The sequence below is a fragment of the Acanthopagrus latus genome, chromosome 17 (assembly GCF_904848185.1).
Source record: "Acanthopagrus latus isolate v.2019 chromosome 17, fAcaLat1.1, whole genome shotgun sequence".
NCBI lineage: Eukaryota > Metazoa > Chordata > Actinopteri > Spariformes > Sparidae > Acanthopagrus > Acanthopagrus latus.
Genome location: NC_051055.1, coordinates 2,292,258 through 2,307,677, shown reverse-complemented (window position 1 = coordinate 2,307,677; position 15,420 = coordinate 2,292,258). Strand labels below are relative to the sequence as shown.

Sequence of the window (15,420 nt, the reverse complement as noted above, 5' to 3'; positions counted from 1 at the left end):
ACTAGAGAAGACTCAGTCACCACCACGTCTTGCTTTTGCCTCTCCAGTGCACCTGTTGTCACTTTCATTTGCACCAAAGCAGGTGAAACTGATTCACACGCACTTCACATCCCTGGAGTTGAACTGACTCTGTGTTACACTGTAAATGTTTTTATTTCTTTTGAGGAATGTATGCACACATATACATTCATATAGATGTATATACACATACTGTATTTGCAGATCAGAGACTCTGATTATGAAGATAAAAGCAAAAGTGTTTTTTAGGCATCTTTTTCATTAATATTTTATTTCTTCTGTCATTTAGCCATGTTACAATAATACGGGCTTGGTCTTATAGAAAATTAATTCACATTTCTTTTTCATCTGTTGGGGAACATATTTGTAGTCAGAATGTTTAAATAAAATTGAAGGTGACAATGTATTCCATAAAATAAAGGAATATCAATAAAAATAATCAATATACTTTCACATACTTTCAGCTTCGTGTACACTTAGATAAACTTGTCAAACATGTCTTACTTAAAAAAATCAATGTGCTGAGACTAATAGATGTTTTTAACATGCTTAGCATTTTATCTTCACTGGCGGTCCTGAACCAGAGGACAGTTAACTGTCTGGTCTCTACTGCCCACAAGTGGATAAAGTGGAAAACACATCAAAAAACCCTAAAAGTAGTTATTCAAAGACAATGGCTAATTCAAAGTATGTGTGTAAACAAGGAACCAAAATTAGGCACATTATGTGCCATTTATATATTTGTGTACTGTTCCTTAAATATGTCAATAAAAAGATCCCACCCTTTAAACACTCATGAACCTGAGCCCTTCAACATGGATCCAAGAAAGATTAAGAATAATTGATAGAGATCAAAGCAGATAAAATCCTACAGTCTGTCCTGGTTTGATTCTGGGTTTACAGGTCTGAAAAGAACAACCCTGAGTAGGAGCCAGTGGGATGATGTCAGGGTGTCATAAAAGCTGTTCAGGGACAGCGCTGCAGCTAGAAGAGCCTTCACAGGTTCAACTGGGAGCTGTGCTGCAGCAGAAGGTTGAGGTTTGGATGTTACTGCTGATGGTGACATTGGCAAAATAAGTCTTGTAAAGATGTGTCCAAGCTCCATCAACCCTGAACCATGACAAGACTTGCATGATTTAAATAAATCCCGGAAAGAGGTATTGAAGGAGAAGGACGATTCCCACTACCATGAGGCCACAGAAGAACAGCACGAGCCAGACAGGAAAGGATCCTGGAGTATATGCAAAGCAAAGGATAAAAGGTTAAAAGGTCTGAGCTTATGATATAGAGCCTTACAGTGCTTACTGGACGATGATCGAGGACTTACTTCGGTTGGGGACAGCATGTACTTGACAGCGGCTGTCCACAGCTACACTCAACATGGCTGTTTCATTATTCCCTTTGATATTTTTGCCCTTTAGCACATCAGGCAGGAAGGCCAGGTCCGTCACAACAATGCCATGGGACTCCTGTACATAATACAGCTTCTACACACAAAAAGCAAGACCAAGTCGTCATCATACAATAGGACGTTTGGTTGATTTATGCATCTGCTGGTTTGTATCTGTGTGTCAGTGCTGTTTTTACCTGCAGGGAGAAAGTGATGTAGATGGCCACAGATCCTGTCACAGTCCCAAGGCCAAGAAATGTTCCAGAGTCACTGTGAAAGACAGGGTTCAGATTGTTTTAGTCTAATCTTGCCTTTTTTTGAAGTATTTCCTCCAAGTGTTTAACCTCCAAGAGCCTCAAATATCTATTTAAATAAAAAATCATAGGAGGAGTGGAGGGGGAAACGTCTGATAACAACTCATGGTCACGCAATGATTCAAGTCAGGCAAACTTTACCTGTTTGGATAAACATGCATATTGAAGACAAGCTATAAAATTGGAAAAATGGTATTTAAGACGTTTTAATCATTTTTAAGGGCCTCAATTTTCACTAAATTGATTCATCAACTTTTAACACATTCTAAGACCCCGAAAACACCCTGAACTCATAGCGCCACCATTACTGACCATTATCTTAAATACTTGAATCAACAATACCCATTTCACTACAGCACATACTTATTAAACCCAGCACAGACAACTTAGACTTGGCAAGAGTTAGCAGCTTAACAATTCAACACCACACATTCTTCCATATAGACTTCCTCCTCAATAGTAGCTCAAAAAAAAAAACATAACAGATACATCAATTCATCCCATTGCAACATGTGATTATGCTCCTGTCTCTTCTCCACATCTGCATAGACATCACCAAACAACCCACCAGATGCCATCTTATTATCTCACTACTCAAAAAACCTGGGCCCTATTCAGATGGTTTATAACAGCTAGTCTAAAGCACAAGTGTGTGTGTGTGTGTGTGTGTGTGTGTGTGTGTGTGTGTGTGTGTGTGTGTGTGTGCAGAAATTATATGTGCATCTGTAGTGATTTTTTAAAAGCTACTGACTTGTTTCCTTAAGAGAGTTTGTAACTACAGCTTTTAGTTGGAAAATGACACAAAATGATGGATGAAGTGATCAGTCTCAATAGTTATAGTAAGTAATGTAATATAATAGATATTTATTGTCAATGTTCAATGAAATTGAGATGCAACCCCTTATTAGTGCAAATTATGAGAGGGCAAAGATAAAAACATAAAAACATTAATACCAGGATAAAAATAGATACATAAAAAACATAAATACCAAGTATACACCTCACATACAATGTCATTCAATAACCAAGATGACAAAGCTACGCAAAATTAATTATAGTTTTTCACTGGTTCCACCACTCACGTGGATTCATTCTCTAGATTCCTTAATAACAAATGTTTTACATGAGTATCAAATGTTTTAATTGGCCTACAGAACTGATTTTAAGGTGTAAAATTGTAAATTGTAAGTGTGTGGCATCCTATTTGACAAAAACCGAGAGTAAAATGAACCAGCTGTTTACACAACAGGCAAGGCAAACTCCGAGTACCCTGTCAACAAGTACCCTGTCTGAGGCAGGGCTATCAGATGGTCCAGACCAAACCCTCCCTTCCTCCTGTCTGAGGGAAGTCTCTCAGCATCAATGGTTAACATGTAATAATATGACCCTATTAGTTACCTGACAGCTAGACTGGAGATGACCTCAGTTCCACAAGGAGCTGTCAGCATGGGCAAGAAGCTCTTGCCATCCCACTTGGTGAGGTAGCAAGGAGGAGGTTTTCTGTCTCGTTTATGGGGAATCTGGACCGTGTAAAGCCTCAGTACATCTTTTTGGTCTTCCACCTTTCCAAACCTAAAATACATGTAAACACAACCATGTATAGCCACTGTCATGTCATATTTATAGCGGGGTGAACAGCAGGGATATTCATAGGAAGAAGATTTCATTTAGGAAGATATTTTTTGTTTTTGGATTTCTTTTCTTTTTTACCTGCAAGCCATATATCGATATGTCTTCTCAGCTATTTGAGGCATGGTCTCAAGCCATTTAAGACCCATAGCCAACTGGCTGCCACTCCATACACTGCAGGCAAAGTCCCGGCCAACAGTCACCAGGTGCTGCGGGAGAGCACAACATATGACTCATTACTGATAAATCAAGATATAATATGATTATCTAACTATAAAGCAAGCAATCTCTGTCTGTCTTTATGTATGTTTCTCGTGTGTCTTGAGAGCCAAGGGATCAACTCAAGTCGGCAGCAGTCGATGTTATAACCGAGTCAGAGTAAAATCATTTCACACATGCTCTGATAACAGAGTAGCAGAGAAAACAGCGCTTACAGCTGGCTCGGACCTCAGTCAGCATGCCCTCACTTTGGAGAAGCAGCAGGAGTATCAGTGCAAGTAACTTAAGAAGGCAGAGTCATTACATCACTCAATCATCTCACTTTGGTGCCAGACTGTGGTGACAGCTGTATTGAAGTCTATGGAAGAATAAAACTCATCATATCTACAATGTATGACTACTGATGAAGAAATGCCTACACAAAAATGAAAGAACAGACTTCAGAGAGAGTTGACGGCTGATTGTTTCGATCCCCAAATTTGTGTAGGGACAGCCTCTGATTTACAGTAGTGCAGTGAATGAATGATATCTATAATGGTTGTTATTGACCTTACAGTTTTGTTTTAAACTGACCTTCATGAGTCCAACAGGGTAATAAATGCAATTAGCTGGACCTGCCCCCTTTGATCACAATCTGTCAATCATTTGAATTTGAGGTCCAGTAATTTTCTGATGAGACATCTGACACCTAGGGACTATTGTTATAATTTATATCATAACACAGTAGTGATGTAGAAACAAAAACTGAGGATTACAGGATTAGATACAATAATGAAAAAATAATGAGAATAGCTTTTAATATATTTAGATAAAATTAATTTTCATATGAATTCCGTAATTCAAAAACAATCTTTAGCCTCTAGGGACTATTTGAGTTGATAAAACTCTTGACTAATTTAGAGATAATTTCAAAGTTTAGAATCATTTATACATTAGTCTACAGGTTAATCAAATAATTGATAACAGAATCATAATATTAATTTATAGAAAAATAATTGTTATGTGCAGCCCAAGACCACTTCATACCCACATCCATGTTGCTCCTGTGTATGATAACCCTGTACAATCCGTATGGAATGTGATGTACTTGGATGAGCTGTTCTTGAGAGTTGCCATCAGCAATACTAGATGCCAAATCAAACAGGCATGCTGTTGTAAAGTACGCACTGCACTAGTTTACATCAAAAATCCACACCAAGAGGTGTCAAAACCTTACCTTGTTCATTGGACTCATATCCAAGTCTTCAATCTCCCCTTCATGTGCTTTGAAGTCATACTTCTTCTTCAGGGATGGAAACTATAGAAGAGTCAGAACATATATCAAAGTCTAGACATCGGTGCCAGAGGTTGTTTTAGACCTTCTTGTTGTCCATCACTTTGACAGACAATATCCTAAAAATTCCATCATAATCTATCGTTAACACTATCTATCATTTTTTTTTAATGGTCAAGAAAAAGTTTAATATCATTTAGTTCTAACTTCTTAAATACTGATATTCAATATCATTTTCAATACAGGGAAATTATAAAAGACACAGTACCATTATATAGCGTCTGACAATCAGAAAACCAGAAAACCACAACTCAAAGCAGATGGATTCGTTTTTTCCTTGCAGAGAGCATTAAAACACCACAGCTAATGTGCCTAATCAGGCAAAGATGTACAGTGCAGTTTTACAGAAAATATGAACAAACCGTTTACAAAAAATGAAACTGAACTCAATTGACTCACTGTAGCCGAGCCTGAACTCAAACCTTCTGCAAAGACTTAAAGTAGATGCTCCTTGGTTGAGTGTAATTAAAACCAATCAAGGGAGTTTACTGCAGAGGGCAGTACAGTACCAACATTTTTACAGCACAGTCCAACCAACTGTAATAAATCCCACTTTACCTCAATTAACTCAATCACTCTGACCTGCTGAATCGGTTTGGTGTCTTCAATATTGAACCAGGAGGTTAGTCAGTCTGTAAAACCTTATAAGGAGTTAATAAAGTTTATGAAATTCATTTAACAAAGATTAGTTTTTGGTCTTATGTGGTCACAGCTACACACTTCATTTCTACCTCCGCCATCTTGTGCAATTATCCTGTGCAATAATACTATTTTTATTTATTTCATTTTTTTCATACATATTCATATTCTTCACTGAGTCTGTTTATTTTATTTTTTTTATGCATCCAGCACATTTACCCCTGTATACAATGCACACTTACCTCCTGTATATAACGCACATTGCCTCCGGTATGTAATGCACATGGCATAAAGTCCTTTCTATATTGTATCTTTCTCTCTTATCTAAATCTTTTTTTAGTATTTTTCAAGTCTTTTTGTCATACTTATTGTATGTCTGTCCAACTGCTACTTTAACAAGTGATTTTCCCTGTTGTGGGATGAACAAAAGTCTAAAGTCTAAGTCTTCATTGTAAAACTGTGTGACTGTATTCCACTCTCTTGATTCACTCAGCCACTCAGTTGTTTTAATATACAACCATACAATGGATTGTGGTAGTGGCATGTTGCGTTTTGAGACGTTACATGCTCCTCTTTTGCATTAAGTTGAATTCTGGCTATGTCAGATCAGGGGCATCTGGCATGACATGCTGCCTCTGGAAGCCCCTGAAGAACTATAACTAACAATTGTCGGGTTAAAATTAAGACAGATCCTGCAGTTTGAAATCTGGGTAGCGTTGTATGCCCTGTGTCAAACTATGCCTGGTATGTACTAAAGCAGTACATGCATGGCTGGTCTGAGGAAACTCCTAAAGTGAAATGAGCGACGGCACATTGTTTACCTCCCAGACTCGGATATGTCCGTCTGTGCCTCCTGTCAGCAGAAGGGTGAAGTCAGGACTGAACCTGACCACCTTCTGGAGTGGGTCTTGAGGGTTCAGGTCTGACTGCAGTTCAGCCAAATCAGCCACAGAAATGTGAGCTGTCTCATCCTTCATATTGGGGGTTTCTCCAGACACTGCAGCTCCATCTTGTCCACCTCTGTCTCCTTTCCCAGCTCGCCGCCTGGTATCTCCCTGCTGTGCAATGTTCCCTACAGCACAGACGACACATAATTTCACTTGCTAACAAATATCTCAATGGGAAACATAAGAGCTGTTTAAACTAAGACACATATTAAGAAACACAGTATATGTAGAGTAGAGCTGTGGACATTATCAACTTTGTTGCATTGCGACATTGCTCTAATGCTTTGAAATATGGACAGTATTTTTTTTTTTTTTTTTGTCAATAGATGCTTTGTCAGCATTCCCCTTCCCTGACTGATGACAAAACAATATTACTGTAGATCACAGCAAAGGTGTAAGGCACTGCTGATGGATATCAAGGTTATTATAGTTTTGAAATTTTCATTAGTTTTTATTTTTATCTAGTTTTTCAGTTTGCTTTTTATTTCAGTTTAGTTTGAGTTAGTTCAACAAATGATTTAGTAGTTTTAGTTTAGTTTTTATTTTGAGGAATTGACTAGTTTCAGTTTAGTTTAGTTTAGTTTAGTGTTAGTGTCTTAGTTTTAGTTTTTCAGGTATTAAGAGAAAGCCTCTAGAAATCCAGTGGGTTGTCACAGACAGTCCCTTGCTGGATCTCATCCATGTCAGCTCATTTATCACCATGGCAACCAGGATGCCAGAGGACGCTGGCGTGAATATTGCTGCTTCTCAATCCTTAGCAAAACTGCTTTTTTCTGTTGGAAAAAGAAAACCAAGTTGTCCAAGCTCTGGGGCTATGCTATTAAGGCTGCACACCTGAACAATTGGCTCTGTGGACTCACCTTTCTCCGCTAATCAGCTGTTAGCCTAGCAATGCTAAATTTCAAACTGACATACTCAATACTCTGTGGGCTGTCCATCATTGCTCCATTGGTCCCCCCTCCACCACGACCTCGGGGTTATTCACCGCCTGGCTCCTTTGTCACTCTCTGCTGCTGTGGTCTCTCCCGGCTTGCGGCGATGTTGGATGGTTGTTGCTCCACTGTTGCTGGTGGGGTCTTCAGGTGTTCAGCGCAGGAGCTCCTGGACCTCTGCCGTCACTTCACCCCAAGCTCCATCGCTGGGATTGGATCTCTTGGTCTCCTGCGTCGCCCCACTGTGTGATCAGGGCCTCCAGATGCAAGTTTGCTCATACTACAGTGGTGGCAGCGGTCAGTCATGCATTTGCAAGGCACCCGGAAACAGAAAAGCGCTGGTGGAAGCAGTTATCTGTCATGGCAGCACCCACAGGCTTCTGAAGAAACAGGTGAATACGGTCGGTGCTATTCCCTGGTGCTGACTTCGGTGCTAGTGTTCCCTCCGTGCTGACTGACAGGCACTCCATTTATTCTTTGTTTTGTTTGTTTGTTTGTTTGTCACCCTCTGGACTGGAGGAAGGGTAGCAGCACAGCGCTTGCTGCAGGACAGGCAGTACTCAAGGGAGAAAATGAAGCTGAATTTATCTACCATTCAAGTGTTTCCCATACATTGACGGACTGTAGTGGCCCACCATAGTCTTATTTGCCGCGCCAAAGTCTAATTATGGAATGTGAAAAAATATTTCTGCCTTTCCAATGCATACTGACGTTTCAGTCAGTCTCTTTTGTTTGCATTACTTTAAATGATTTCAGTACTGCTAATTCAGAGCTGTATTAATGAAAAAAAATAATATGAAGCTGTTTTTGAACTTGGAGCAGTGCACTTCACGCCCTCGGAGGCTCCTCCACTCATGCACACACACACACGGTGACAGATGGTGGGTCTGTGTGTCGCTCCGAAGCAGCCATGAATTAGTTACAAAATGACAAATATGTCACCTATGACTGACTGTTACGGTGAGTTTGAAGAGTATTAGAAACATCTAGTTTGTTATTGTATATTCACAAAAAATCTGATTTCATGTAAAACCATTGGCATAAAGACGATGGTAAAATATTTCCTTTCTCTAACACTGGATTTCAGTGTTAGAGAAAGGAAATACTTTACCATTGTCTTTCACCACAGTCCTTGATGTTAACTAGCATGTTTGATATTTAGCTTGATAATTAGCTAGAGGATATGACCCGTTTTCCGACAGTAGCACAAATCACATTCCGCAACCGAGCCGACCCGCTGTAAATTGTTACCGATGCCCGACTCGCACCCGAAGGAAAATTAGACAGATGCAATTTTTAAAAATGAAAGTGAGCCAGCGTGGGGAATGGGAGTTCTTGGGGGGCGCAAGCATGCATGAATAAGCTCATATGAAATATAAATGCTTATCATTTTGAAAAGCAGGCATATTTTTGTAGATGTGTCACTAATAATGATTTTTTTGCATGTGACGCCTTGAAAATGGCAATCGCTCTCCAGGTGTCCCACCCGATCGGCACCAGAGTCCGCTTGCTTTGTTCATTCTAGCTTTTATTTAATTTTGTTTTTTTTTAAATTGTCATTTTCATTCTTATTTCAGTTAACTAACTTAATTTTTCACTACTAGTTTCAGTTTTAATCTTAGTTTTTGTTAACTATAATAACCCTGATGGATACATGTTTTGTTTTGTAAAAACAGCTTGCAGCTTTTATTTTGTAGACTGCTGTAGTCAGGGAAGGGGAATTTAAATGATGAAAAAGTAGCAATGTGCAGTAATTTAGATCACTGAGATGCATTGAGAAATGAACATGTTATTGAGAATCTCTTAGAAAGGCGCTGGTGTCTTCACCATCACACTTTTTTCTGGCCGTTAAATATTCACCATATTTTTGTCTCCTATGGATCATGTCATCACAGCCTCCTCGCTCTGATGTCCCAATGTCAATTAAAAACCAAAGGAACAGTAGACAGCAAAGGGGCCGTGGGGATCATACAGCAGTGGTTGCTAAGATGTTGTTGTCATAGAGACAAGACGCACATGCAACGCTTTTTCTCTCAGTGCACAAACGTCTTATCATGGCTAAGTAAAGATTAACACATGAACTTGTAATCAACAAATGAATAGGCACATATCAAACAAGTGCAATAAATGTAGCACATTTTTGTTGTCCTGTAAGTAAGCAGGCAAATCTCACCATCTTTAGCAGCAGCTGTGCTTCCTTCTTTCTGTGTGCAGTGTTTAAAGCTCATCACAGAGCAGGTCCCATCCTGTCCTGCAGCAATCACACCATTACCTACAGCCATGTTCATGGTGGCACGTGTGTCCGTATCATGAGAGTGAAGGAGAGTGGCACTGTACTGTTGCTCTCCAACTAGCTGCAGATCCAGGAATTGCTGAAAGACACAGACATGAATCTGCTACAGCTGCTGATTTATACACTCTTATCATGCCTATCATCCAGGGAAGTGGACTACATAACCAGATTAATGCATTAGAAAGGTAAATTGAGTCTAAAACCAGGATTTTCAATGTCATGAAGTTAAGGTTGTTCCGAAATCAATACCAGTTTCAGAAATGCACCAAATTCTGCTTAAACCTTTTGGGTCCTGATTTGCTGCAGAGTCTGTTTTACATCTAATAGAACACTGGTCAGAAAATGTTTAATAATTAATCAATAATAATCAATTAATCAATTTTGTTTAAATATGAAGCCAAAAATTTCCACATATCTTTAAAGGGATAGTTTGTGTTTTTTGAAGTGGGGTCAGTGGGGTCAGTGGGGTCAGTGCCCAGTTGCGCTAATGCGCAGGGATACATACTATGCACATCCCTAGTACCACTGAACCTTTACTGACATGCACTTACTGTACTTTGTCACACTGGGGCAGCAATAGTGACGCCCTGTGGTAGACAGGCAACATTACAAAAGGAAACTTGCACTCAAAATGCTGGAACTAAAGTTTATTCAGTGGCAGTTCACAACACCTAACCGCTCTGTGACACTCTTCAGGTTTGCCACTCCCTTTTAATGCCAAAGTGACTACTACTGCGGGTACTTGCGATGTGCCGAGACAGTCGGGCTCTGAGACGGCTAGAGATCAGAATCAGTACACTTATTCACGTCGATGCCATGCTGCCTTGAATGTTTCTTCTGATTTGACACACTACCTGACTTGTTGCCTTTTTGCTGTACATAGTGAATCCACACTTTTGACTGTTTTCCGCAGTTCATTTTTCGCACTGTGACTGCTGTGACAGGCTAGTCATGCACTCCAGCCTGGTGTTGCATTGATGCATGATGTACAAGGACTTGACTCCTAGCAGATGAAGAAAGGAAGGTAACCAGACAAGCCACTGCCTTGCAGATATATATAGCCTTTGTTTGCACTAATTATTTTTTATGTCACGCTCAGGATGATGCAGCATCATCTCACACCATGTCCCACACACTATCTGATTGTTGACACATCAGAATTATTAGCCTGTAAACACTAATTAATCTGGATCTGCACAGTAACTAGAAACTTAATGTTACAACTAAATGTGGTGGAGAGGAAGTATAAAGTAGCAGGAAATGAAAATATTCAAGTAAAGTACCTGATAATTGTACTCAAGCACAGGACTTGAGTAAAAAACAACAGTACTCAGACCTTCTTGCATGCTTCAGAATCTCAATACATGCCACTAAAAGCTTGCCCATAGACAGAAATGTTAGAAATGCTTTTGTTCTTTTTTTTCAAAAGCAAGGGAAATTAAATGCTCCAACTAGGAATGCCAACAGGCACATGACAACAGGAACCTCAACCTGTGGTAAACAATAATAGTACACATAATAAAACTGAATGCACACACACAAATACAGTGTGTTCTCTTGATCCTGAGTACTTACCACAGCATTCTTTATGCCTGTTTTGGAAGCCCCTCCTCCTCCTGCTGTGATCACCAGCCCTGTTTTAGGGTCCACTTTAATGGAGTACAAGGGGAAGGGGGCTCTGTACAGGTCTGGCACCCTCCTCTTCCCCATTGTTGGTGCTGTATTTTCACTCACACGTCTTCTTAAAACCACTGCATCCAACCACACCTGTGGATGATAGAGAGTGTCAGTTTCTCAGTGGCATTCACTGTCCACCCCAAAAAGCATTTCTTTGGTGCAGCATAAAGTGAACCTGGGCTAACACTGTAACGTTAGGTCCAACGCTAACAGTTAGCAGCTGACAGAGTAAGCACCAACCTGTCACCACCAGCATGAGATAAAACGACTGTGACAACTGTACATCACTAAACATTTCTGCTTTGACTTAAAAGTAACTTAAAAAACACCAATGTTATATTGCGACCACAAAGTGCAGAGTCCATAGTCAACAACGATGTCAACACAGTTTAGCTGCAGCAGTCAGGACTGCTAATGTTAGCACTGCAGCCCACTAGCCTGCCAGTGAGTAAATTGGTCCCCATACCTGTCCAAATGCCCCGTTCTGTCTCCCGTTATTATTTTATCAGACAGCCAAGTTTTAATCTAAATGATTCCATTGTGGGCAATCAATGGCAGCGGTTTATGATGAAAAGCCTGAGCTAAGAGCTAGCGGCTAAAGACAGCTCGACAGCCACTTCCCTACCTACACGTCAGCAGCCTACGCTGCGTCGTGACGTCACCAAAAGAGAGCACGCTTTTGTTGTGTTTCGTTTGCCGAAGTTTCGCTGTGTGGAAGACACAGGAGACAGATTACAGTAAAAACATGATCTGAACTCCTATTTTCTAGAAGAGACCTATCATGAGCATTAGTATGCTTTAATCTATAGGCTCTTTTTCTTCGTTCTTATCTTAAGGAGGAAGGTTGTCAAGCAAGACAAAGAACAGAATTGAGAAGAGATGCCCTTTTCCACCAACCACAGACTTTGCATCCTCATTTTCATGCCATACACCTTTCAGGAGTCAGAAATAGACTCAATAAGTTGGTCCTCTCTCCCTCCATCCACTTTAAATGTCTGAATTGGACAGAACTGTCCATTAAAATGTATAAATGTATATCTTGTGTTTCAGGACATGCAATCATTGTGATATTATGACTGCTTCATAGTCTGTTAATTCAAAGGATATCATGCGGCCATCTAATGAGTTTTGGTTATAACTTCTAAACAATGATATATATTATAAGCTACAAATGAGAGAATTCTCATCTTAACGCTCCACTGGTTCTCGTGACATGTCACATATATTGATGACAGAACAAGTGAGTTTCCTTTTTGCAAGTCATATAATTGGAACATTCAATCAAAATCATATAACCTCACTTAAAGTGAGAGGTCACTTCTTTAACCACACAAAGAAATGAATAAGACATCAGTAAAAGATTTAAAAACACGCTGCTTGGACTATAAAACATATGCTGACTTGGGCTTTGCCTCTGTGTTTCTTGTTTTCTCGTCGTCGGCTCTCATCGTCATGGCTTTTGCTCATCATCAAGATTTTTGCCTGTGATGATCTTAGTTAATCATTCCCTTAATTGTCTTGTCTTTTCTTTAACTTGTTTTTGATGACGCTCATGAATTAATTCGGTCAGCAATAAATAAATGTACCATTCATCCATGCCTTATTTTTCATCCATTCTATTTGCATATCTGTATATAGGTTTAGTGGTCGTTAATCGTCATTCATGTCCCTTAGTAGTTAATGAAATATGTTCAATTGAGAGGTTTGTTCCGTGTTTTCATTTATGACAGAAATGGAAATCAATTTAATCAGAATTTGCAGCTTTCAGTTATGAGACTGATTGATTTGTTGTGATTAATTTTTCATCTTGAATAATTAGTCAATTGATGACTTAATCATGGAGGTGGTGCTACTTCTAACAAGTGCTGAATAAAATTTCACAATGTAGTGAGAATGCTATAAAACATACACATAATAGTTACTAAACCACCAGCCACACAACATCTGGCCAATGCAGGGTTACACTTACTATTGTCATGATCCCAGTTCTAGTTGTTTGTATTTTATTTTGAAACTGTACCACTGTGTCCTTCTCTAATATTTTCCCTCCTTCCTGTGTTTTTCCATTCCTTTCCCTCACCTGTCCTTTTCCCGCTTCACTCCACCTGCACCTCATTCCCTCATTAGTGTGTGTGTATAAAGTCCTTGTTTTTCACTCATGTCTTCGTTTGATTGTTCCATGATCCCCTGTGATGCCACCCTGTGTTTCCCGCCTCAATGTCTCCCTGTGGTGTTTCTGTTTTTTTGTTGCTTGTGTTTTCATTCATTTGTACTTTGATTTTGTTTGCACTTTGTTCAAGCCCTCTTGTTGCTACTTCTTCTTTTTTCTGGGTTCCTTGTTTTTTCGTATATCAAGTTTTTTGTTTGCATTTTATTCCCCAATCCTGCCTCCTGTGTGTTGTCTGCATTTACACCCTCATCTTGCTAGCCATAATTGTAACAGAACGAACTGACCAGAATGGACCCAGCAGACAATTGCGGGATGTACGTGGTGGAGATGCTAAAGGCCGTATCCATTTTTGACATGAAAGTGCTCTTCAGTCTGCGTCCTGGTCGACCAGCCGCAGTGTTTCTCCATTGGCATCCTGGCCGACGTCCACCGTCCACTGAGCTCCTGGTCTCCCCCAACGAGTCTGTCTTTCACCATGTCATCGACACATCTTCATTTCCATACCTCTCTTTGCACACCTCTCATCATTATCAGATGACAGTCTTTAAAGGGGCTCGGTGAGACTTCTATGCTGTGCTTAAAGCAGGTCATTATGTTAGCAGACCCCATTTCTAAACTAACATTAGCTGCTGTTGCACCCCCTCTCTGTTCCCCTATGGACAATAAAAAGTGATGAATACATACAAATTGTTACATAGAATCCCTTTAAGTGAAATGTAACCAAGTCCTATTTTATTACTAGGTTTTGTGAAAATGAAAATTATGTATTAATGTGATGTTGACAACACTGGGTATTAAATCTGAATATTCGCTTTAAAAACACATTTACTGTAATAAAACCTGTATGAAAGTCACCAAGAGAGCATGTAAGTAAAAATGTTTACCATTCATCAAGTGGCTGAATGGAGCTCTTGTGGTTATAAATCAAATGTTATTTCATTGAAATAGAACAATGGCTTTATTGTCCTAACAGGAGACACAATTCCATCTACATTTACTTAGAATAACTACATTTGTCACAAGCAAAAACACAACATATCCCTGTCGATAAAGTAAGTATAGCTGCTATTTATTAAAGATACCATAACTACATAAGTGCTATGATTTTGGGGGAGTCGGAGGGAGTCATGCTATGCGGGGTCCAGGTTAAGTCTGAACAAGTGAGTTTGCTGTCCTGACATTGGTTGGGAGTTTGTTCCACACACTGCCTTAAAACATCTATATAAGTGCAAAGCTTCAGATTTCAAATGACGCAGCAAATGATTACCCAACACATAATCTTTCTTCACTTTCAGTAGTTCTCAGTAGCTCCTCATATTAAAGCACACAGTTTATTAATTATATTTCAGTAATCCATCTCCCACTGTAACGTCATTAGGGAGATCCCAAGGTAAATTAATTACTTATGATGCACCCACAAGCCTGGCAATCCTCTGTGGGCAACAGCCTGCCTGAGACAAAGGTTAATTTTCTTGGCTTCCCAGACTGAAGACATGTTCCTATTACACTATTTTGTTAAATCTGGGAATCCACAAGCACATAACGGGGAAAATGTGTGTTGTGGGTTTTTTTTTTTAGAATGTGACCTTGATAGCTGATTTGGGACACTGAAGTTGGGAGATGATGCTGACAAAATGATTCTGGTCGATGGACAATTGTGATCTCATCAGTGGAACAATCAATACAGGCATACCAGCAGTGTGGGTTCACTGAAATGAGATGGTGTCAGACAGGTTTGATGTAGTCACATGAATGCACTGGAAGTGTTGTACAGCATTGTGCAACCACATCATCCTTCAGGCTCAGGTTTCACCACAAGATTTAAGCCTGCATATATCCATTGAGGAACTGACTCAGTC

General features: G+C 39.7%; 1 protein-coding gene across 2 annotated transcripts; it reads right to left on the bottom strand.

Annotated features, from left to right (window-relative positions):
* Window positions 1-204: 204 nt before the first annotated feature.
* Window positions 205-12,053, bottom strand: preb (prolactin regulatory element binding). Of its 2 annotated transcripts, none has more exons than XM_037075502.1 (10): window positions 11,858-12,053; window positions 11,290-11,481; window positions 9,595-9,793; window positions 6,364-6,614; window positions 4,787-4,867; window positions 3,433-3,560; window positions 3,121-3,294; window positions 1,606-1,678; window positions 1,346-1,505; window positions 205-1,249 (listed from the first exon to the last, which is right to left on the bottom strand). In XM_037075502.1, the coding sequence occupies exons 2-10, from the start codon at window positions 11,422-11,424 to the stop codon at window positions 1,155-1,157; spliced, it is 1,296 nt and encodes a 431-aa protein (XP_036931397.1). In that variant the 5' UTR covers window positions 11,425-11,481; window positions 11,858-12,053; the 3' UTR covers window positions 205-1,154. The 2 variants fall into 2 exon arrangements, with proteins under 2 accessions (XP_036931397.1, XP_036931398.1); XM_037075503.1 differs by lacking the exon at window positions 11,858-12,053 and adding an exon at window positions 10,569-10,717 and having other exon boundaries at window positions 11,290-11,417.
* Window positions 12,054-15,420: the final 3,367 nt, after the last annotated feature.